Source organism: Coffea eugenioides, chromosome 11 (genome assembly GCF_003713205.1).
Source record: "Coffea eugenioides isolate CCC68of chromosome 11, Ceug_1.0, whole genome shotgun sequence".
Taxonomy (NCBI): Eukaryota; Viridiplantae; Streptophyta; class Magnoliopsida; order Gentianales; family Rubiaceae; genus Coffea; species Coffea eugenioides.
In genome coordinates, this window is record NC_040045.1 from 49,435,645 (window position 1) to 49,459,739 (window position 24,095).

Below are 24,095 nucleotides of genomic sequence, written 5' to 3' on the forward strand. Positions count from 1 at the left end.
TGCTTTGGTAAAATAAAACAATGACGGGCAGTGAGGCTTCGATTTCTTCAGGAGCAATTTCCCTTATTCTTTTCATTAGGGAGAGAACCTCAAATTAATTTTTAGACCTTTGACCGATGAATAGTGCACCAATTTATTTTTTCGTATCAGTTTTGTGGTAACAGTTACACACACAGTCAAAGATGTTTGAATTTTTTTTTCCTCTCAATATTGATTAGTTGGTTGAAAGGCTCAATTCTTTACCAAAAAGAAAATTTTTCTTCCACATTTTTAAATTAAAATCCAAGTAACCTAAAAATTAAGAACCCATTTCATTTTTAGAAGAAAATACGGTATATGTAAAATAAAATTCTTTCACGTAATTGAAAATTTGTATGATAGCATGACATATATAGGTGTGAATATTCAGTGGATTAGGTAAGCGCTCATTTTGTCATTCATTAGACATGTAGTACAAAGGGCAAATCTGATACAAAATTCTAATTTCCCTCTCTAAAACAATATTTTAATAATTTGGACTGAATTTGCAAAGGATTAGTAAGTTCAGGAGAGGTCAGTGCAATTTTTCAAACCACAGGGGAGGTCAGTGCAAGTGTTAGAAACCTTAGAGGAGGTTTATGCAATTATCCTGCAAAATAAAGATTGGAGATTTGTACTGTCACATTTTCCAACTTTGGGCTGCCTGGTATGAAATGGGCATCTGACCAACACTGTCAGCATCTTGGGCCTCAAATAAGTAGACACAATTGCTAACCCAAGGACCAAGCGCAGACCAGAAACCCATTCTGTAGCCGGTACTACTTCAATTGGGTTAGACCTATGCTGCGGTTACAAATGATTGATTTTTTTTTTTTTAACTCACCTTCCACCTTGCAAGCCCCGCCCCAAGTACGTGTCGTGAAGGGGACAAAAATATATATATATATATGTATGTATGTATACTTAGAGCATGATTAACTAAAAGTTTGTAAGGTCCTTCGGATACCATAATAACGTATTTATAGCCAATGATGAGTTGTGGGTCATTAAACAAGAAAATATGTATATTCCTTCTTTTGTCTTTTTCTTTTTTTTTTTGGAAAAAAGAAATATGGACAAGACTTTATAAGAGGTCGATATGACCACTACTTTGCATTTTTTTTTCCCACATAGTGGGTGCTTCAACATAGAATTTATTTGAAGAATTGAACTAAGTAACAACTTTTGCATGGAAAAACGTGGCTTCTCTCGGACTTGGATTTAAATTCGAAGGCTGGGAACATGAAAAGGACTCCATCTTAGAAATTAGAAAGGATTCAAAAACTCATATCATTTTTCTTCAAGTCCTCATATATGACCCCAGAATATTGAAAGAATTCCCAAAACTTAGTTAAAAAAAAAAACTCCCAAACTGGGAGTATTTGCTTTCTTTTGTCTAGGAATGCATACGTAAAATAATGCAAGCTTGTTTTGTGTTGGTCATAGTTGTATTTTTATGAGAACTAAAGTTAATTAACAATTAACCTTTTTTTCCCCTTTTTGCTTTGGGTAAATACAACTGGACTTAATTTACTGGTCTTAACGTGAGGGAGTGATGGACGGAGCGGACGCGTTGATCTCATGTGCGCATGATATGGAGCAGGAGATAGTGATTTGTGGGACTTTGTGCTTACGGGCTTAAGCCCAAACATTTCAAATATGGGGCAAGTGAAAGGTCCCATTGTCTCACGCTTTGCTTGGAGATTACGTGAAACGTCAAATTCATGGTGGGCCTTGCGCACGTGATTGCAGCAAAGCTTCCATTGACCGTCAAAACCTTTTTTTCCCCAAAACATCTGGTGGCAACTAAGTTGGCACCGGAGGTAAAATACTTAAATCAGAATGATATTTTTTTTGTTTGGTCTAACTACGCCGGTTTAGCAAGTAAGTTTTTTGAGTGTTTATCTAAAATTTTACTGTAATTCACCGTAAAAGTTATAGAAAAACTTTTGTAAGATGAAAAACTTTTTATTCTTTTTATTTTCTTTCTTTTATTCTCTTTTTTCTTTTTTTTTTCTTTTCTTTCCTCCTTTCCTGCTTCTTCTCTCGCCCCCTCCCCTTTCCCTCTCCCGAAACTGCCATTGAAGCAGCAAAAGAAAACTTTTTTTTCCCTTTTTTTCTCTCCCCCTCCCCTGCCCGCCACCTCTCCCTCTCCCTCCCCTGCCACCGCTCTTCTCCCTCTCCTCTCCCCTTCCCCTTCCTTCCCCTGCTACCCCTATTCTCCCTCTCCCTCCCTCTCTCCCCTTCCCCTTCCCCCACTCGCCAACTCTCCGTCCCCCTGGCAAATGAAGCAACAACATAAACTTTTTTTTTTCCAATTTTCCCTTTCCCTTTCCCTTTCCTCTCCTTCTCTTGCCAGACAAAGCAGCAACAAAAACTTTTTTTTTTTTTTGCAATTTTCCCTCTCCCCCGCCACCCTCACCCTCCTGCGGTGTGATCTGGTCTTGCGACCAGATCGGCCAGAGAGAGAAAGGAAGGGTGGTGGGAGAGGAAGTGGGAGAAAAAAAAGGGGAGGATGGTGAGGAAGGAAGAGGGGAAGAGGGAGAAAGGAAAAAAAAAAAAAGAAAGACCGGCATCGACAGAGGTGATCAGTGCCGAAACCGACAGCGGAGGTGGTGGTAGGTTTGGATGGAGAAGGAAGAAGAAGAAAAGGGCATTTTTTTTTTTTTTTTTTTTTTGGTATTTTGAAGTGTGTAGGTAAAAAACTGCTCATGAGAAATTTGTTTAGGTTACTGTAGATAAAGTTGGTAAAAAACTAGTATAAAACAAACTTGAGTAAAAACTCAAGCGCCAAACAGGCCCTACATTTTGCGCCCCAATGTGAGTGTCATTTGCACTTCACTTTCTTGAATGAGGACTATCAATAGGGTTGAACCATCCTGTGAGCCTGGTGTGTTCGGTCTGAGAAAAAAGTCCACTAAATCTAATTTTTAATTGAGTTGGGCAGAGTTTGGGATATGAATATTGATTTGAATTAAATATGAATCAAGTTCGAACCTTACTAGGTTTATACTCCCGCATGTATATAAGTATAATTATATGTTTGTATATAAAACTTATAAGTGTACAAATTATAACATAAAAGATTAATAATTTATATATATATAATTTTATAGTAATTCATAATTATTAAATACATATCATCTATAATTGTGAACTCAATTATGAGTTTATGTTGAACTCGATGTGAACCTAAAACTCATATAAAAGTGTGAGCAGAATTTGAACCTTCTAGTTTGGGAATTACCCGATCAGCTAACAACACTGAATACCAAACCTAGAATTATACTAGAGAAGTTTCAAAACTTTTCGAAGGCCCATAGGGCATCTAACGAACTTCAAAATGCTAGGCGGTGTTTGGATTAAGAAATTAGGCCAAATTTTTGAAGATTTTAGAACTTCTTTTAGATTCTTTAAAAAAAAAATTTCAGCACATGTTAAATTTAAGAAGCGAAGAGGCTGCAGAGGGATTAAAATCTAATATCTCTAATTTTTAGAATTTCAACCTTAATCATTAGATCAAGGTTTTCTCGATAATTTTTCTTACATTATTTGAATTATTTAGAAGGTATTTAGTTCTTCAGTCCACTAATTATCTGAATATATATGAACACAAACAAGTGGTAAATTACAACTCTAAATACTTCCTAGCTCACTTATACAACCTAGAGAAATTTGAGAGAATTTCAAATTTTTTTGCCATCTCCCTCGCTCCAAATGCCTACTAAAATTTTGCGGAAGGTGTATACTGAGGAAAGAACACAACTGGAGCCGAAATCCCCATGCGGAAGATAAGCCAGTTTTACCCCATCGCGATCAATAAGATCATTTCCAGCTAATTTTGAGCTCAAAGATTCGGTTTCGATTTGTCATTTTATCTTTTGGAGAGTACCTGATCGAAATAGTAGTACTACTACTAGTAGGATTCAGTCTCGTCAGTGACATGATCATAGTCCACGACTACTCACACGTGCTCTAAAGCTTTTGGGGAGTCTTGGGGAGCTGACCCACGCCGACGACTCTTCACACAAATGATCATTAATTCTGGTCTTACTGAAAAATGATTTTTATTTTATTTCTCTTTTAAGTTTTCCGGGTGAGAAGGGAGAACTAAGAACTAATAAATGATTGGCGTACCATCATCACATCTCAGAGCGGTGGCCAGTCTAGTCAAGAATAGCCGCTTCCAGTTCACGGAAAATTGTACGTTTGTGTTACTAACACTAGCCCAGGGGATAGACAAACCCTCAGCAATACTCCCGTCTGCATTGCAATTTTTTGAATTTTTTTTTATAAAAAAATAATGTAATGATTAAATACATGCGAGATAAAATAATGATTAAAAAATATATTTATAAAAAATATATACATATATAAAAAATATTGATAAAAAATGACTTTTCAAACTTACTCGCAACCAGGTGAAGGGTGAAGGTTGGAAATACTAGTGCAGTAAGTGACACTTTTTTAGTACAGTTGGGTGCGATTAGGATTCTAAGTCCAACAAATGAATTAATTCAGACACGCCTTCTCAATCATAATACGGAAGATTAAAACTCGAGTAGGTTGAGCTTCTTGGCCTGTAGTCATGGAGCAGAATAACAAAACTTGAGCAAATCCAAATTCACAAGCAGTGTCCATTTTCGTTGATTATGGTGGCATCCTTCACAATAATATTGGCAAATTTTTTTCTAGTGGCTCTGCAAGTGGAATAGGATGCAGGCGTCCTCCTTAGCCAGTCAGGAAATGACAGACTAAGTAAAGCTAGCAGTGATGGTTGATCATGGATTGCTGCATGAAAAGATCAACAGCACAGGCCACTCTTGCAGGTGTTCTGGAATTCTTACCCGTATCCCGCAATAGAGCTGAGGATGGAGAAAAAATAAAAGAAGTCGCGAAATTTTAATTAGGGGAACAGAAAATATGAATATAAATCTATACGGGACAAGTACTTCATTATTGTTTTTCTGTGGAGTAATTGTACTACACTACTATTCACACTGCTTCCGCAGTAAGTAGCCATGCTTCGAAAAGTAATTCAACAGTCTTGCAATTGTACGTATCACTGTACCCCTGCAAGAGTCATCCCATGAATAATATAACCCTTCTCAGCTCTCCTCTCTTCACCAAAAGAAAGACTCACTAGAAGGAAAAAGTAAAACCAAAAAAATAAAAATAAAAACTACAAAACTTGAAACCTACAGAAAAATAGGCACAAAAATCGAAATTTTTTTTTTTTTATCATATATGCAAGCAGTAGTAACAATAATAATAATAACAATAATAATGCCTCGTGGACTTCAAGACTAGGTGTACTAATTAATACATTTCTCTGTACAGCTTAATCTGCTTGCAAGTTGCATGGAGCCAGGAAAAGGATAAGAAAAGAAGACTGCAATTGGTGCTTTCTCGCATCTCTGCTTGACATAATCTTAATGTCAATCGGTTAAGAGTAAGAGTCTTGAAAACTCTCCCTGTTCTCCATGCAAGATACGACAAGCTAAAGTAAGGTAGCATCTATACTAATGCCTAAAGGCTAGATTAGCTTAACGTACAACTCTAGAAGATGGAGTCTATTTGCCAGTAAGTATTTACAGTCAATTTTGGATGAAGAATGTTTGTCAGTGAAAGAGACCATGAGATCCCTTCTTCAATCTTCAGGAACTTCACTCATGCCAGCATAGAAGCATGACAACGCATCTTCTCACTATGTAAAGCCTTCCTCTCTGTTCTTTGAGAAATCTTCCAAGTCTTCTGCGAGTGTTTGACCACTTCTTCTTAGATCCTCCAGCGGCTGCTTTGCTGATCTTGGCATCCATATTTGATGGCTACGACTTTCTTGATCGAAATGTGAATATGGAAAATAAAGGATTAAAAAGACTAAGGAATCGATAATGTGCAATGATCTTTGTTTTAGCAGAATATACAAGAAACACTCGAGAGAATGAAAGGGTGGGGGGCGAGCAGTCGTGTTTCAGAGGTGTGGGCAAAATGGCCCTTCTTCTTATAGAAGAGGAGGAGGAGACTGGAGAGGATGGCCGGGTGGTCCAAAGCAACAAGGCATTCCTGTAGGGGCCCCGTCTACATGACAACACTTGGAAATTGGAATCTCCTTCTCCTCTCTCTCTGCCACATCCTCAACCTCTGGTTCAAGATTGATTATTAATCTGACAAGAAGATTAATTTGGACATCATCCCACGAGATGGTTGGTCGGCCATAAATGACATAGGGATAACATCCTAATATTAATTTAAGTAGCCCTGTCTTCAAAGTTTCATTTGGCTCCAAAAAACACCAAAAAAAAAAAAAAAAATTGGTTTCAACGTTTACTGGCAGCTCAGTAGTAAAAAAAAAAAAATTATGACTACAGAATCATGTGTGCGCCCCGGCTATCGGCAAAGGCAAACACGACCACAATCTTTCTGCATTCTTGAATTAATAAGAGAATTAAGGATTTTACTGTCTTTAACTAATACTGGAATCAAGACGCTGCAAAAGACTAAACAGAGTTCGTCTTGCAAGCAAAACGCTTAATTTATCTCTTGTCGCTTCTTCTCTTTTATTTTTGACGGGAGCGAGAGAGGGGTGTGTTTTTGCAGTGTCCTCGTGCTTTCACCTCTCTTTTCAGCTCGTCCAGGATTGGTATGGTCTAACATGCAGTTGTGCACGAGCAAGTTATTCAACGATCGAGAATCTAAGTCACTGCCGCATATCCATCCCCTGCCACAATAGTTCACATTTGAGAAAGGGACTCTTGTAGAGGGACAGCCTGGAGACATGACATTTAGGATCATAAAATATGATCATTAGCTGAAACAAATAAGCATTACAATTATTAATCAGGAGGGTTGCTTTTATTCAACCAAGTCAGCAAGCTGTTTAATTAAACCATGGCAACCCCTTACATGTCTTGCCCAGTGCCAACAATTCATAAGTAATTGTTGTCAGCTTTTATAGGAAGAGAAGTGCAATACATTTAGGTACTGGGCTATCAAGTTTGACCACCATCTTATTCAGTAATTCTAACGTATTTATGATTGTTGATATTAAATACCAGAGCAATATTTGGTCCCCTGTAGTTCAATAGTATTAGTAAGATGTTGTAACGACTAGTTGCTTTCGCCCCCAGAAAATTCAGTACTACAATCTGTTGTGCAGAAACAGGTCAGCTGCGTTACTCGTCAGTGAAATATATTCACCACCATAACAGAAAAGCATGGTAAAGGAAAGGAGGCGAGAGAAGGAACCTTGATCATCAAAGGAGACAATGAAGAGTTAAAAATTAAATTTTATACTACGTATTTGTATATAAAGCAAGAGCAGATAAATAACAACATTATTTAAACCGCTGAGAATTACTAACAGAGGGTGGGCCGAATTGGTTCTTGCTAATTTTGAGTGTAATATATAATCTGAGAGTAGAAAAAGACAGCGTTGTACCGCACAAGGAGGACCATTGGCACTGATACTCCCGTGACAGATATGGTCTCCTGCCTGCGTTTCGAAAAGCTAAAGCAACCTGGATTTTTTTTTTTTTGTGTTCTTCGACCCTCGTTAGATGACTTTTGCTAATACTTCCGCGTCTTACATAAATTGCAGACACCAGGATCGTCTTAGTAAGAAGTGAAACGATTTGCAAAACCTCTGTTTTGATTAGATCAAGAGATTCCGTATCTGGACTGGTCCATAAAATGAAGTTCCAATGCCTGAATATATAGACTCGCTGAAAAAAAAAAATCTGCCCCTCCCCGGCTTCCTGGAAATGAATGACTGTCAAGTTCATTTAATCGGATAAACAATCTTCACACTTGCCGCCTTCCCAGCTTCCCTTTCACAAATTGCCGAGTATCTTCCCCTCTTATGAGATTCGAGTACTGCAATATATAATTAATTGGCGATTGTAGGATTTGTAGCTGAGCAGGATCCATCTCATTTGACCAATGGCTATCAGTACTGGGGTGGATGAATCTTGTAGTGGAGCTACGACCTCTTAGTATTTGTTTATTTCCTTCTTTAAGGTTTATAAAATAAACAAAAAGTGACTTATTTATGTGAATATTCTCTTGTTGGGCCTAATGCGAATAGGGTCGACCATGTGCCAGAAACGTGATACTAGTGGCCAGGCTAACGTCTAGCATCCTACATTTGAACATGCTGTTATTTGGGCCTCATGTTGGTTGGGCTGGGCAAGGAGCAGTGCGTAGAAATCAGCAGAAAAAGGGAATCCAAAAACGTTTCGCCGTTGCCGGGGATCGAACCCGGGTCTCCCGCGTGACAGGCGGGGATACTTACCACTATACTACAACGACAAGTTGATGTCCGCCATCACAATGCAATGCATAGGAACGAGAAGAAAGCCTGTTTAACAAGTTAGAACCTTGGAGCTTCTACTTCACGAAAAATAAAAAAAGGTCAAAAGTCATCCTTCGGTCAAATACATTACTGTACCTTTTCTGTCCTTGGAGCATTTTGTAGGACGTCTGTCCTTTTCTCTGGACCTTTGTCCAATTATTGTACAGATTAAAGTGCTTATATATGAAAAAAGCTATCGTTTTGACCAAAAAAAAAAAAAAAAAAAAAGTCAAATACATTACTGTGCTCCATTCCGTCTCCGTGTTTCTTTCCTATAAACATTTTTCAAGGCTCGTTTGGAAGAGTCCGTGAAATTTCCCCGACTTACTATTATCTTTCCGAAAGTTAATTAATTGTAGAAAGGAATCGTTTACTCGCAGGTTTTGATCTGCTAAAATTTTATTCAAGATTTAATGTAGTGTAGACTATTGAAAGATTCTACCGTCATCTTTTAGTACTAGACATCAAAGTTAATAATTTTGGATATGGGTATTTGTATATAATCATCAGGATAGTATGTTATTTTTATTATCATTTTTTGGGATAGAAAAATTCTTGTTTGGATTGTTATATTTTGAAGGATCTTCATTTCATTTTTTTATGAGTACTCTTTTTATATATGTTTTAATCACTTTTTTACTTCGTACACATCACATCTTAAAAAAAATTTGTTAGTTCAATAATTTTTCTTCAAAAACTTCACAAAAAAATGCAGTCTAACCGGGCTATAAGTTTAAGGGAGGTTAAGCCATTTCAAAACTAAGGCAATCCATCAGCCTCCAAAGGTTCAAGTACTTTTAAGAAATTACCTATCAATAGGACTTAAATTGCAGCAGATTTCGAGCTTAAGGGTGCCATCCAACTTTTGTTGGCAACTTTTTCCTTTTCCAAATTGCATCGACATTATTGTTGTCAAGAAAATAGAGAATTTGCAATAACATCTACCTTCTATATAAGAAGAAAGCCAAGTTACTATAACAGCCCATCTTTTATATATATATATATATATATATATATTGCACATATTTTTTACAACTAGAATTTTGGTCATTTTAGCTAAAATTTTCCTTCACTTTTATATATTGCACATATTTTTTACAACTAGAATTTTGGTCATTTTAGCTAAAATTTTCCTTCACTTTTTTGATTCAATTTGGCCAAAATGATTAAAATATTTTTTCCCTTCAGAAAATCAACTCCATCTCTTCTTCTTCATCTTGCAGCAGCTGCTGTTATCCCTTGCTTTTTTTTATTTCTATTTTTAAAAACTAATCTAACTAAAATTGGTGCCATGTTCTTTTTTTTTTTCCCCTTTGAGATGATTAACTACTTAGCAAAGAAAAGTCTTTATTATTTTTTTATCCCATTTTACATTTTATTTTCTGCCTTTTTTTCTTCATCACTAATGTCTCATGTTTGCTCCATTCTTCGATCATAGTGTTATTGTTAACTGGCATTTGTTTGTTAAATTTGTAGGATGACGTTGTAATTTGGTATTTCATTATGGATAAAAAGGTAAAATGTTCAATTATGTAAAAAGATCTTAGAATTCATTTTATACCATTGGTCATCTTCTATGAAGAATAAAATAAAAATTCATTTTTTTCTTTTCTCTTCCCAGGATTTGATTTCTTACTTCACATTTTTCCCTTCTCTTTGTTTTTTGGTTACATTTTGTAATTATCTACAATTTTGTGTATTTTTTTTAGGAGAAAAGATATATCGAACGATGTTTCCACTAGGATAAATCTAACTAGGCATTCTTTACCTCTGTTTTTCTTTGTTTCTTTCTTTTCCTCCCATTTTTGCAATTACTTTATGGTCTATTCAATTTAATTGAAGGATGCAATAAGATTTTGTATGTATTTAAACTAATGTTAATTTTTTTTTTGTTTTTTAATTACTCGAGTGATGTAGTATCAATTGGGTTAGCATACAAGGATTGTAATTGGTGGTGGAAGTCATAATTGAGACTTTTAGCTTAGAGCGTGACTTTATAAAAAAAATTGTTAGAAAATTCAATTTTGATTAGGAAGATGTTTTTGTAATAAAAAAATGACTCGGTTCTAATTTGTATATGTAGATCATGAAACGTAGCAATTCCTATTTTTATCTAAACTTGCTATTTATATTATAGATTGTGCCATGTCTTAGTGGCTTTCTAAACTTTTTTTCATTATTAAAGTACTGGAAGTATTATGACTGCTTTTGGTTTAGTTACAACTAAAACTGCTATTAATATAGCAATGCACTTATATTGTGTTTATTCTCTTTTCTTTTTGGGTATCATCATAATAGTGGTTCAAAAATCTTTATTCAAATCACAATAAATAGGGGGTTGATTTCATAGATGGAATTTTTTTCATAACAAATTTTAAGAAAAATTTTATTTATACTCCATATTTTGTTAATTGTATTCTTACAATAGATAAAAACTATATGATAAAATAATAATAAAAGTGTGATTAACAAAAATGTGAGTTCAAATAATATTTATCAATTTTAATTATTTTGATACTCAAATTTTCTCCTATATTTCTATTCATTCATCATATGCCAAAATATTTTGATATTTCATGTTCGACTAAATTTCTGGCAATGGACCTAATTTTGCGTTAGCTGAAGAAAGATACTAGAGCGTCGAGTCAGTTTCTTGAGTCAAACTAGGAATCCGTATATATAACACTTCACCAATCCTGCAGTCCATCACAATGATGATGATTGATGAAGTATCACTCCCAAGTCCCAACTTATTCCGCAACGACGAGGAAAGCGCATCAAACAACTTTAAAAAAAAAAAAAAAAAAAGAAGCCTCTCAATAAATCTCTTCATTATATGGAACGGAACCAAGATAGAACTCTTTGAAACTGCTTCACCAATTCCTTGTACGTGAAGATTCAGAAAGTTTTGTCACGGAGAAAAAAAAAAAAAGAAAGAAAAACTATCCGAATAAACAACCAGTCAGCTTGCGGCTTTGAGCTTCTCGCCAATTTTTCCTGTCCATTTTTCTGTCCCTGTATCTCCTTGTCAGCGGACTAGACCCCACCATGTCATCATAGAGTCAAAAACCACAGCTCCCCAGTTTCGACCCTCCTTTCCTTCCCCCCTCCTCTTTGGAGGGCCTGCCCAAAGTCCCCCTCTTTCGCTCTTTCTCCGCAGTCAGTAGTCAGCTTCCCTAGATAACCCACCCAAAAACAGCAGTGAAACACCTCCACAGACACACACAGACACACCCACACACACAAAAACAGCTGATTCGGAGTTGGGATTTCTCCAGTTTTTCAAATGGGTAGTCAATTTAGCAAAACCAAGGGACAGAGCACGCTCACCCCACCGCATCGACAGGGCAGCAACTCCAGTCACAGCAACCATAGTAGTAGTAATGGGGAAAAAGCTGAGGATGTCGCCTCCGAAGCTGATCTGAGCTCCTACGAAGCCGCCTGCCAAGCCGATCCACAGCTCCGGTCTTTAGACGCCACTCTCCAGGAACGCACCAGCCGAGCCATCAACTCCATAGCGGTAGGCCTCGACTTCAGGGCCCTCTCCCTCGACTCCCTCCGGGAAGTCACCGAATGCTTGCTGGAAATGAATCAAGAAGTAGTCAACGTCATCCTCCAATGCAAGAAAGATATCTGGAAAGACCAAGACTTATACGATCTGGTCAACGATTACTTCGAGAATAGCCTTCAAAGTTTGGACTTTTGTACTGCCCTCGAAGCTTGCCTCAAGCGTGCCCTCCATACCCAATCCATTGTTCTCCTCGCCTTGCAGAAATTCGAGGAGGAACATGAAAATGCCCAAGCCCATTCCCAAGAAGAATCCGTCAATCCTTATCCGAAAACCTTACAGGAGTTGTCCAATTTTAAGGCCACCGGCGACCCTTTTACTCAGGAGTTCTTTTCCTTGTTTCAAGATGTTTATAAGCAGCAAGTTTTGATGTTAGAGAAACTGCAAGCTAAAAAGAGGAAGCTTGACAAGAAATTGAAGTCAATGAAGGGTTGGAGGAAGGTGTCTAATGTTATTTTCATAGCAGCTTTTGTGTCTGTTTTGATTTGCTCCGTCGTGGCTGCGGCCGTCACGGCTCCGCCGGTGGTGACGGCATTGGCTGCGGCAGCAGCGGTGCCATTGGGGTCGATGGGTAAATGGTTGAATTCTATTTGGAGTAAGTGCGAGAGGGATTTGAAAGGGCAGAGGGAGGTTATTTGCTCGATGCAGATTGGGAATTACGTAGTGATTAAGGACTTGGATAGCATTAGGGTGCTTGTGGATAAGCTGCAGATTGAGATTGAGGCATTGCTGCAGACAGCTGATTTTGCCATGAGGGAAGATGAGGCTGTGGTGATCGCCGTGACTGAGATAAAGAAGAAGGTGAATGGGTTTATGAAAACCATTCAGGATTTGAATGATCATGCTGACAAGTGTAGCAGGGATATTAGGAGAGCGAGGGCAGTGATTTTGAGGAGGATTATCAATTATCCCAGTGGCTCAGATCAGAGCAACGGTATGCCGTTTTTGTCATGACTGTGTTATGTTGACTGTCAGTTCCATTCAACTCGTGAACTCTGTAAAGTATTTTGCTGATATGCACATTGGGTCTATAATTTTTTTTTCGAACCCAGTATCAATAATGATAAAAAATCATTAATCTTCCACAGTTGAGGATACCTAGCAGTTTACATTTTTTTTCAAACATGTTCTATTTCTTATCAGAGCTTATGGACGTTAGTAGCTTTTTGCTTTTGTATGTTTCCGCTGGTTTAAGTTTTAGTTCTGCCTGATATTGTAGCGGAGCATTTGTTTCTAGAAAATATTAGCGGAGCATTGTGTCTGAATGAGTGTTTACTGGTGTTACCTAAACGAGAAGCTAACTCTCTGTGTGCGCGCGCGCGCGCATGTGCGTGTGTGTGTGTGTGACATTTTGGTGACCATATAGTCTCAGGATAAAGGATGTCTTATACAGGCTTGTTTCTCAGAAAGGTTTGGTTGTCTGCTTTGCTAATTTCTAAGGAGCTCCCACTTAGGGCGCGGTTGATAAAACTGAAGTATGAAATCTGAAGTCTGAATCTATTAAGTTCTATTAAGTTATTGAATTGTTAAGTATTAAATTAAATATAATACATTTGAGTGCATATCACATTCAGTGATAAGTGAATAGTTTATCACTTAATTTTGGGAGCAAGTTTTATCTAGGAAATTCAGTGCCATTTAATTAATTCAGATGCTCAATTTTGGTTATTAAACTGTTTGAATACATTAAGATATGAATCCATTAAGTTTAAGTGTTGAATCGGATTATCAAACAGGGTCTTAGTTTTGTATTTTGGAAAGAAGTTCTCCACTGTTTTGAAAAGCAAAAGATATGAGCAGTAAGCCCATATTTCCATTTTTCCTGGTTCAGTTGACACCAAATGCATTATGGTGAGCCTGAACGTTGTAGCTTTTATTTGGGAAAAAAGAAACAAAAAAAGATTGTGCAGTTTAGATCTATTTGACTCCGTTTGACAACTAAAGGAGTTTAGATCCATTTGACTCTGTGTGACTGAGAAAGAAATACATGTGTTTTCCTCCTCCTGGTATGGTAGACCATCACCAATTACCACATTTGAGTGTACCTTATATGGTAGTTTAGCGTTAAGGAACAAATTTATCACAGCCATCCATATAAACATCGAGGCTCCAATTGAAAATGCTCACTCTCTCGAGGCATGTGAGAGCATGAAAAATGAATATTTTGTTGGTGGCTCAGATAGTGAAGTTCCACAACATCAGTTCGCCGTGCATTTAACGTGCTAGGTCCGGTTGGGGTGCTGGGCCGGGCCGAAGTGGGGATTAGTCGGGCCGCCTTTACGGACTTGACCCGGACACCCCACTCCGTCGACAAAAAAAAAAAAGATAGTGAAGTTCCAGGATTGAGATCTCTGGATATGGGTTTTGTGAGCATCAGATTTCTAAGTTGATGAAGCATGTAAAGAAAGAAGTGAGCACGATTTTTTCCCACTCTGAGAATGCTACTACAATTCCATTGCAAACAAAATTGAAGGATGCGACTTTTTAAGTTTTACCTATTGTGGTGGTGTCGATGCCATTTTGGTCAAAGATGTGAAAAAGGTTCTTGTCTAAAATCCGTATGTCTTGTAAGGACAATCAAATAAGAAGTCTCCGGCGTCAGTGCAGGTAATTAACTGCTGGCTGGTTGAGCTAAATCACAACCGGCATCTTGTCTTTGGAACTGCAACTCCGGTTTGTTTCTTCATATCTCGGATCATTTGCTCATCTCTTGAAACTTTTCAAATTAACGCAGCATCCGGTTCTTTATTTTTCTTCCCCTTTTTTGGTTAGCAGGGAGAGACTAATGTCTCCTGGCTAGCCACCCCCACAAACGTCAGCACCAAGTAGTTGTTGTGAGCATAGGTAGACCTGATGATCACCAAGTGGTGTGGCAAAATATGGATCAATTAAGTCTTTGAAAATTGGGTTTACTTGAATGTAAGCATGAAAGATAGCGTCCAATATTCAATTGCTACAAAGGCCATAATTGTTTGTCTTAAAATGCAACGTGTCATAAATGTTGAGCTGGAATGAGCGGGGAGAGTGTCATAAATGTTGATAATGGACCGTGACGCTATATACAGTGGTGTAATACTTTTTCTCTCCATTGAAATTGGTATGCTTTTTATTTTGAGATATGTCAAAATATTTGTATTTATCAAAAATTATCCCTATATTATCTATATTTTATACTAAATTAAAATTTGAATTTTGAATTTTAGAGGGCAATCTTGAAAATAAATTTATTAACACTACAATCACGCCACTATTAATAAGTTAGAAGTAAAAAATGCAACGAATAATTTAGTATGGAGGGAGTATATGATAATGTTGTTTACTATAATTTTTCCAAATTTAACATTAAGGGGATGCTTACAACAAATTCAATTGCAAGACATGACTGATGCGACCGTGACTTGCAAAGTAAGAGCATCACCAAAGCAAAACAGATTAGGTTCGTCAATCGAGCTAAATAAGCAAATTATAGCCCGCTCGTACATTTAGCAAACAAAATTGTGACATCAGACTGTCATTCTTGAAGATAATTATAAATTGGGTAAAATGCACAAAAGGCCCATGTGGTTAAACAAACTTACAAAAATACCTCCTTTAGGTATCTCGTAACTTAAACTAATTTGAAAATGTAATGAAAAACGTCTGAATGTATGAGTTTGAGATACACGCTCCTCTCTTGCGAGCATTTGTACTGGAAACAAGTAAAATTTTAGTTGATATATTTATTATATCCTTTAAAGGTAAAATGTAAGAAAAGCCCCCGTGATTAAGCGAACATACAAAAAAAATTCCTATAATTTTAAAACTACGTATCGGTATTTTGTAATTTGAACTAATTTGAAAAAGTGATCCCTCCTAAAATATTTGAAATTTTTATGCTTATCAACTTTACTTCTCAATATTTTTGAAATTCTCTTTCTCATATATATTGTCCATTTAAAAATTTTTAACATGTCTTTCTTATTTACATTGGCCTCCCTTAATAAATTAAGAATTCTTAATTCTTATGCTTCGTAAAAGTGTTAGATCTAATTAAGGTTAATTATTGACATAAATTTAAAAAAAAAATCTCTTTTGACGTTACTAAACTACCACTATATTATAACATAATTTAGATGTCAAAGAATAATTGAAATAATAGAAAAAAAAAAGCTTAATATAAGTGTTTTTTGATTGTAAATTTACTAAAATTATATTTGATGTGATATTGAAAATTGACCCATTTAACTCTAAGGTCTTGACTTCGCCGTTGAGGAAGAGATGGGGAAAAGTGAGAAAGAAAGAGAGGGAACGACTAACGAGATAATGATGGAAAGGAGGATGGTCGCTGAAAGCGAAGACTAGTGATAGCAATTGGTAACTATAGGAGGCTTTTTTAGCTACTTGGCTTAATTACAAAGGTTTTTTTTTTTTTTTTTATACAAATTTGGGTAACTAAAGTGGTTGTTAGAAGGTTTTTTTACTTATATATATATATATTAAAATAATTGTGTCATTTTATTTGCTTTCGTTACTTTTGACGATTTTTATCATTGTTTATATTAATTCAAACCAGGAGGTTCCAAAATATATGATTTAAAAGTATATAAATCTCTTCCGTAGGTTAGCTTAATACACGAGACTTTTCTGTATTTCACCCTCGTATACTTGTGCCTTCGTTAGCTCCGGACTTGGAGGAGTGTGGGCTTGCACAGGCTTAATGATTGTACAGGTCCACTACATTTAATTAGTCGAGGGGTCAAATAAAGAATTGAAGCAGCTTCAGTTGAGATAAATGTGAACATGGACAGCAGTCCATAATATGTGAGAAATCCGAAGAAAACCAAAAAGGAGAAAAAAGAAGAAGAAAGCTAAAATTTGGCACCGCCATTGCTTAATCTTTATTTTCCAATGAACTTTCTTCTTGGTGGAAAAGATTTTACGTAGCAACACACAGAGTAGTTGATCCTGCAGCTGCTGCCTAGCTGTGTCATATTTTCCAATGAAAAATTTGATCTATGTTTACTTCACATGGCAGCAGTAGATTTCTTAGAAAGTTCCAGTGCTTCGTCGTTGTACGCCTTGATAGGCCTAATGGTGGGTATTGCAAGATTACCACCGATTGTATGTATTCCTCTCCAAAACACGAACACCCGGAACCTGTTCGACAAAACTCCCCAAAGACGAAGAAATCTTCCAGATTAATTAATAAACGAGATGCAGAGCCTAAAACATATATGAGGGACACCATCACCAAAATATCCAATATATTGCGGTATTCAACATGGGATTCGGCTAAAGACCAGCTAGAGGGGCTTGCTATAAAGTGGGATTCTTTCACTGTTAATCAAGCTCTCAAGACCCATCCACCAATGGAGAAGACTTGGTTGTTTTTCAATTGGGCCGCCGGGCTAAAAGGGTTTAAGCACGATCGTTTTACTTATACGACTATGCTGGACATTTTCGGGGAAGCCGGGAGGATGTCATCAATGAAGTATGTATTTCAGCAAATGCAGGAAAAGGGAATAAAGATTGATGTGGTTACTTATACCTCTCTTTTACATTGGCTGTCTAATGATGGGGACGTGGATGGGGCAATTAACTTGTGGCTGGAGATGAGAGCAAAAGGATGTCATCCAACAGTGGTGTCCTACACTGCATATATGAAGATCTTGTTTGATCACAACAGAGCTAAGGAAGGCGTCGAGGTATACAAGGAGATGCTTCAAGCTGGTTGTAAGCCCAACTGTCACACATATACGGTTCTGATGGAACATCTTGCCAATGCTGGTGGGAGTTAAACTTCTGAACGTCTTTCAAACTTTTTGCTTTTGCTGTATTTGTGTTTTTGTACCACTTTTCTTATTTCTTCGTTTTTAATTCTGTTTTATTCCTTATTGTCGTGCTCAGATTGGTGAATTTTACATATGGGTTCCTGTACTGTTACATTACATTTAAGTCTGGGAACTGCATTTTACTTTTTTTTACAGTTTTGCCTTAGCTTTTCTTTGGGGCTTAGCTTTAGAGATTGTAGTTTAATTTCCATTAGAATGACCGTACTTAATAACTAGCCATTGTTAGAGTGACATGCTGGGAACCTTGTGCAGTGAGCTGAATATTAACCCGTTCCTTTTCTTAGGAATGGTTAGCCTATATGGCCCTTTGCCATGAATTTAATTTCGTTTTTATCTTTCCTACTATATTTCCGTTTTCTTTAAATAAAGCTACTTATTCTTAGTTTTCATTTATTTCACTGAACATCAAAACACATAATGCTCATTTCCCTTCATCTTAGCTACAATTGACTGCACAATAATGCTGTAGATTTGCTAACTGTACTGGGCTGTGGATGGACTTTATATTCATGCTGTAAAGTTTTCTTAATTGACTTCAGGGAGATTCAAAGAAGTTATGGAGATCTTTAGCAACATGCAGAAAGCAGGGGTACCACCTGACAAAGCTACTTGCAATATTTTGGTTCGAAAATGTTGCAGTGCAAAAAACATAGAGACAATGCAGCAAATCCTCCAGTACATGAGAGAAAAGGCTCTTGTCCTTCGTATTGGTGTTTATCGTGAAGCTCTTGAAACTTTGATGGCTGCTGGAGAGAATGATATGCTCCTTAAACAAGTTAATAACCATTTATCTGTGGAAAACATTGAAAATGTAGAGAACAATAAATTTGTAGGTTTCACTGGGGACAATATATCTTCTCTGGATAGAGCACTTGTTTTGCACTTATCAAGCAAGCAAAATCTTGTAGCTATTGACTGCTTGCTAGCTGACTTGAGAGGCAAGAGTATCAAATTGGACTCTGGAGTAATTTCCTTGATTATAGAAGTAAATTGCTCTCATTGCAGACAGGTTGGAGCTTTGACAGCATTAGAATACAGTGTAGAACTAGACATAGAAGTTGAAAGAACTGCATATCTAGTTTTATTAGGTTTACTTATTAGAACAAATTCCCTTGCAAATGTTGTGGATGTTGTTTATGTAATGGCTAGAACAGGAGTATCCCTTGGTACTCACCTAAGTGCTCTGGTTATATATCGTCTTGGCTGTGCCAGAGAGCTTGGTTGTGCTGTAAAAGTATTTGGTTTATTGCCTGATGAACAAAGAAGTACTACTACATATACTGCACTAATTGCTGCCTACTTCTCCGCTGGTGATGTTGACAAGGGGCTGAAAGCCTTTGAAACCATGAAAAGGCTGCAAATTAATGTTGCACTGGGGACATACCGTGTGCTCATAACTGGCCTTGAAAAAAGTGGCCAAGTTCACAAGTTGGACACTTATAGGAAGGAGAAGAAAATCCTGCAGGGCAGAAGCTGTCCCCAAGACGTTTCAAGTGAGGAAATGATATGTAACCTTCTATTTGCTGGTGATTTTCTAGTTTGACATGGAGGAAAACCAAATAGATGGTCTGAATGTTACGACTTTAATGGAGCATTGAGTTTATCTATTTCCAGCCGTCGAGCATTTTTCGTGTGATTCATGTTGCAATTGCCAATCGTAATAGATTGGCACTAGTTTTGAATACAGATTGATCAAGTCATTGTGCTTGCGATGCATATAGTTTCTGGATGATTTGTTTTTACTCTGATAAAGTAATTCATGGATCGTGACTCTTGCAAACGCATCATAACAGGTCGAACAAATCAAAGAATTACTGCCAAATAGCTGGCAGCACAAACAATTATTGCTGATAGAATGGGTTGCTCATACATCCATTTTTGGTTGGAAAGGTGTATGATGACTTGTTCAATACTACGTAAGTGCTAACTGCTTAATCATGTGATGCTTCTCCAACTCCAAGTTATGGGTATGGTAGCGTGGGATTAAAACCTGGTTCGTATCTGAGGTGTTCTTCTTATGTCCAAGTGCTCATCTCTGCATTTTTTTTTTCCCGAAACGGTAGGAATTTTATATCATCACAAAACTATACAGTTTTGGAGCAAGGGCTCCTATCTTTACAAGAGTGCGTTTAGCACTATGGGGTGGAGTAGTTCCGCTCCATGTCACAAAAGTTCAAAAGAGCAATTTTGCTCAAGCTGTAGCACAGGCTATCAGTATTCTCCTTCAACCTAACAAAAGAGCACATTCGAAACCATAAGGTCATTTTCTGGATGTCCTCCATTATAGCAGCTCATCTCTGCATTTGCTGTGGTGTTCTTTGTTAAATTCTTGGATTAGTAGGATTCAGAATGCATTGATTGATGTTGAGCAGATGCCAAGACAAGAATAGGAACGCCTTCTGCGTACTCGTGCTCGTCTGGTCTGACATGATTGCTTGCAAGGTCGTGGCTATAGCAGTATTAAATTTTGATATTGTGAATTGCTTCCGTCAAAGCAGAATGGTATTCTTTTTTATGGAATAATCAGTGTGACTGACAAGAGAAATGACTGCTTTAGGCATAATTATGTAGAGCCTCTTGTTTGGAGATATTTTAGAATTCAGTTATTATTTCGAAGAATTCATTCCCTTCTAGGAACTTTTGCCGTCCGGTTGATAGATAACCTTGTAACTCGCTAGATTGCTGTTGTATGGACACTAGTAGGCTAAGGTTCTTTAGAGATTGCAAATTCGATTCACTTGTTCCATGATCTCAGATGCTGTTGGTTACGAGCAGATCAGCAACCTCACGATGTGGGCTTTATATATTTATCTTGAAAAAGAAAGGGCATATGCTGAATTCGGCTTATCCGTTGTATAAAAAACTTGCTCATGATCCATATTTTCCTACTTCACTTGACTATAGTTTGTGTGATGCTGAGATCTTCTGGAAGAATTAATCTTCGAAAATGGCAAAGACCACGGTTTTAACAGCTCTGCTCGAAAATGGCAAGATTTTTCAGGTGGTGGCCACGCGACGCCTTTCAAGCTCCCTGATCATAATCTACCGAACTATAAACGCTGCAGACTGCTCAAGTGCGGCATCTCATGTACTGCTGTCAACCATCCACTGATAATCTAGTAGATGGGAAAAAGAATTGACTACTGTCATTCAATCTCATCCCGATCACTCAAATTTTCTTTGCTTCTTTTTTCGCCTGATAATCGCTCAAATTCTCTTTCTGTGATGCTCATCATATTTTGTTATCCACCGTCTCTCACGTATCTTTCTTGTATACATTCATAACCTACCGGTGCTTCTTCTTTCCCTTTTTCTTTTGTCGGGTTTAACTTTTTTTTTTTTTTTTGGTCGGGTTTATGCTGATTTACGCCTTTAGCTGTTGACCCATAGTAGATTCTGATCAGAAAATCCCCGCTTTCCTTTGATTGACCGGACCCAGATGTCATTTTCAAGAGATGAAAGGGGTGATTTAATTGCAGCATTTTTTCTTTAATGGAGTTTTAATTGTTGAAAAGACTAAATAAAAGGGGTAATGTCGTTCGCGCCAAACATACATTCAAGAAGTAAGTTGGTTGCGCGTGTTGTCACCTCTAAGCTGACAACTGCAAGGGCGCATTCTTACGCTATGAAGTATGGACAAAATCATCTCAGTCAGCATAAATTCACAAAGTACAGGAAAAGAAACTGAATGATGAATGCACTTGCGATTATCTTGTGGGATGAAGTCAACAGAAGTGTTTTGTCGATTTTTCTCCTCTCTTTGGAAGGCGGCCATTTCAAATAGACTAGTATTTCCATGATTTGAACAACTTGGCCGATTCGCAAAAGTTGCACAACTTTGATTTTGACGGATCAAAGAAAAGCATCCAATCCTCTTAAATTATTACTCCTCAACAAAGAGAAAGGCTGAAATTCTTCTCATTTACATTTTCTGGCCTAGGAACTCGATTCTTCGAGTTTCACTCTTGCCTAAAATACGTTTAAATTATCCAAATTCTGATCATGCAAGTTATTAATGCAGAACCCTATGCCTCAATTGATTGAATGCATAGCATTTGCAGTCTTTACTCTTTTTTTTTTTTCTTTCTTTTCTTATCTTAGGCGGAATACTAGGTGATTTACTGAGAATGTCAATTGAATATCAAATTCCTAGTAAATTAGAGGCGATGAACAAGAAAGAGCCACACATAGTAGTTCCATGTGTCTGCAATAGAGATGTTAAAATGGATGACTTTGATGGATTTTGAGGGGTCATAATTGGGCAATGCGGACGATTGAGTCAACTCGTTTATACCCATTTAATAAAGGATTATGATATACCTAATTACTCATTTATGACTCGCTTGAAATTCTACTTATATATATTTTTATTTTTATTTTTTTGCTTGTTGTTTGATAAGAAATGACAACATTTTATTATGACTAGATTGGTTAACATAGAATTCTACTCGCCAACAATTTTATCCAATATAGTATGCTCTAGTCGCTACACACATTAAAAATTTGTAGAAAAAAGAAAAATAGAACTCTAAACTTGCAAACCCATAGGAATTCAAAATGTATTCCAAATTGAAAAGGAAGAAGATAACTCTATCTCATAATTACATTTATTAAGCAAATTAGAAAGCAAACAAAAGAATGATGATGAATAGAGTTGTTTGGTGGCTTTTAATGTTGGATATTATGACAGTTATATATGTTAAAATAATAAAATATTATGTGTAGGGTTTCACTAACAAATGTTAATTTGAAAAAGAGTACACCTGCAAAAAAAAAAGATTGAAAAGCAAGATATTTGTAAGCAATAGAAACAAATATGGAATTTCAAAAATCAAGGACATATAGGATTTTGTCCACTCACAATAAATCGGACATTGCCAAACAAATATGAAAATTTTAAAATCAAGGGAGCGGGCATCTTTTACGTTATCACTAAAAATAGTCCCAAAAGTATTATCACTATCCTGCTTGTGACAAACAACTCTTTCAAGTTTTTAAAACTCAACTTTTACATTTTTTCCTATTTTAACAACTCAAGTCTTTTCTTTCTTTTGAAATCCTGTTTTATTATAAGGAGTGATCTCGAAGAAGGGGATGGTGGGAGGAAACAGGGAGCCTTCTATTGTTGTCCTGTGGTGTACCAGCCTATTACTACTCCTTGGTGGAAATGATGTTTCCAGGGTTCGAACTTTGACGAACATTCTAGGGAAGAACTTCAAGGTCGAACCCATCCTAAACTTAGGGAAAAAATGTAAATGTCTGGATATTAGATTATTTGGGATAATTTTATGAAAAATTACTATAACATTTTTTGGATATGATGTATGTTAGATAAAAAAAAATGATTCAGAAAATGTGTTGATAATGTAAGCAAATAATCTCTGACCAATAAGCCAATTTAGTGAATATGGTACTTGTCTTCTTTTTTTTTTTTTGTTTCTTTCTTTTGTTTGTTATAAACTCACAAAGCAGCGTAATGTTATAATACGTCTCTTCAAACCCCATTCGCATTCAATACTAATAAAGAATTTAGCATTGGTTAGGATTAGACAACTGGTCTAATTGAGGTTTAACGTCCGGCTTAAAATGCGTTGGTCTGCGTATGAATGCCAGGCTGCTAACAGATGATCATCAACTCACAGCACATTTCTACGCACGCGGCAAGTTTTTTACTAACTTCTTCTCTCTCTCATGTCTCAACAAACCCATAGACAAATTCCAATCCAGATCCAATACGAGAAAAGAAGCTCCACCACACCAGGGGATAATAATATGCGGCGACACGGGACAATCTCCATTCACGATTCAACAATTAACTCCACGTCTTTAGATATGTGGCGACGCGATTGCGTTAACCCTACTCAATCACCTTTTTTTTTTAATGTTGGATTATTTATTATTTTTTATTTATTTACACCATCAACACATTCTCTAATTGTCTATTTTTTATTTTACATATATCGCATTAAAAAAAATAAATTTTATATGTATTATCAGCGTATATATTATCACAGTTAGATGGATGACATACATAAATAAATTTTAAATTTTAAATTCAAATTTTATACATATGTCGTATATCTAATGATGATAGTACATGCACTGACAATATATATAATATTAATCCTTAAAAAAAATACTACATCATTCTTTACAAAAAAAAATTATCTAAAATAATCTACCATCCAACGCAACATCTACTAAGTACCACTCGACAACGTCATCTGAAACTCTTGAAACGCCCTGCAGCTCTCCTCTTTCCTTTTATTTTTCGTATAGGCCATCCATCCAGCCACGTCACACGGAGCTTTCTCTCAGGGACTTT

General features: G+C 36.6%; 3 protein-coding genes and 1 non-coding gene across 4 annotated transcripts; 2 read left to right on the forward strand and 2 right to left on the reverse strand.

The window, feature by feature from the left end:
- Positions 1–5,314: 5,314 nt before the first annotated feature.
- On the reverse strand, positions 5,315–5,968 carry LOC113754324. The gene has a single exon (XM_027298707.1). The coding sequence runs from the start codon at positions 5,835–5,837 to the stop codon at positions 5,685–5,687; it is 153 nt and encodes a 50-aa protein (XP_027154508.1). The 5' UTR covers positions 5,838–5,968; the 3' UTR covers positions 5,315–5,684.
- A 2,288-nt stretch (positions 5,969–8,256) lies between these two features.
- Positions 8,257–8,328, reverse strand: TRNAD-GUC. The gene has a single exon. It is a non-coding gene; the product is annotated as a tRNA-Asp (tRNA).
- A 3,117-nt stretch (positions 8,329–11,445) lies between these two features.
- On the forward strand, positions 11,446–13,104 carry LOC113753005 (UPF0496 protein 1-like). Its single transcript, XM_027297079.1, has one exon. It carries the CDS (start codon positions 11,658–11,660, stop codon positions 12,891–12,893), a length of 1,236 nt encoding a protein of 411 aa, XP_027152880.1. The 5' UTR covers positions 11,446–11,657; the 3' UTR covers positions 12,894–13,104.
- A 3,518-nt stretch (positions 13,105–16,622) lies between these two features.
- On the forward strand, positions 16,623–19,377 carry LOC113753873 (pentatricopeptide repeat-containing protein At2g01390). The gene is made up of 2 exons (XM_027298139.1): positions 16,623–17,705; positions 18,310–19,377. The coding sequence occupies exons 1-2, from the start codon at positions 16,934–16,936 to the stop codon at positions 19,311–19,313; spliced, it is 1,776 nt and encodes a 591-aa protein (XP_027153940.1). The 5' UTR covers positions 16,623–16,933; the 3' UTR covers positions 19,314–19,377.
- Positions 19,378–24,095: the final 4,718 nt, after the last annotated feature.

What these genes read in the sequence shown, in the direction of transcription:
- LOC113754324 (XM_027298707.1), bottom strand. Translation starts at nt 5,837, where the DNA reads ATGGATGCCAAGATCAGCAAAGCAGCCGCTGGAGGATCTAAGAAGAAG.
- LOC113753005 (XM_027297079.1), top strand. Translation starts at nt 11,658, where the DNA reads ATGGGTAGTCAATTTAGCAAAACCAAGGGACAGAGCACGCTCACCCCA.
- LOC113753873 (XM_027298139.1), top strand. Translation starts at nt 16,934, where the DNA reads ATGTTTACTTCACATGGCAGCAGTAGATTTCTTAGAAAGTTCCAGTGC. An exon ending in GGAACATCTTGCCAATGCTG is followed by an intron (nt 17,706 to 18,309) that starts GTGGGAGTTAAA and finishes AATTGACTTCAG; the next exon opens with GGAGATTCAAAGAAGTTATG.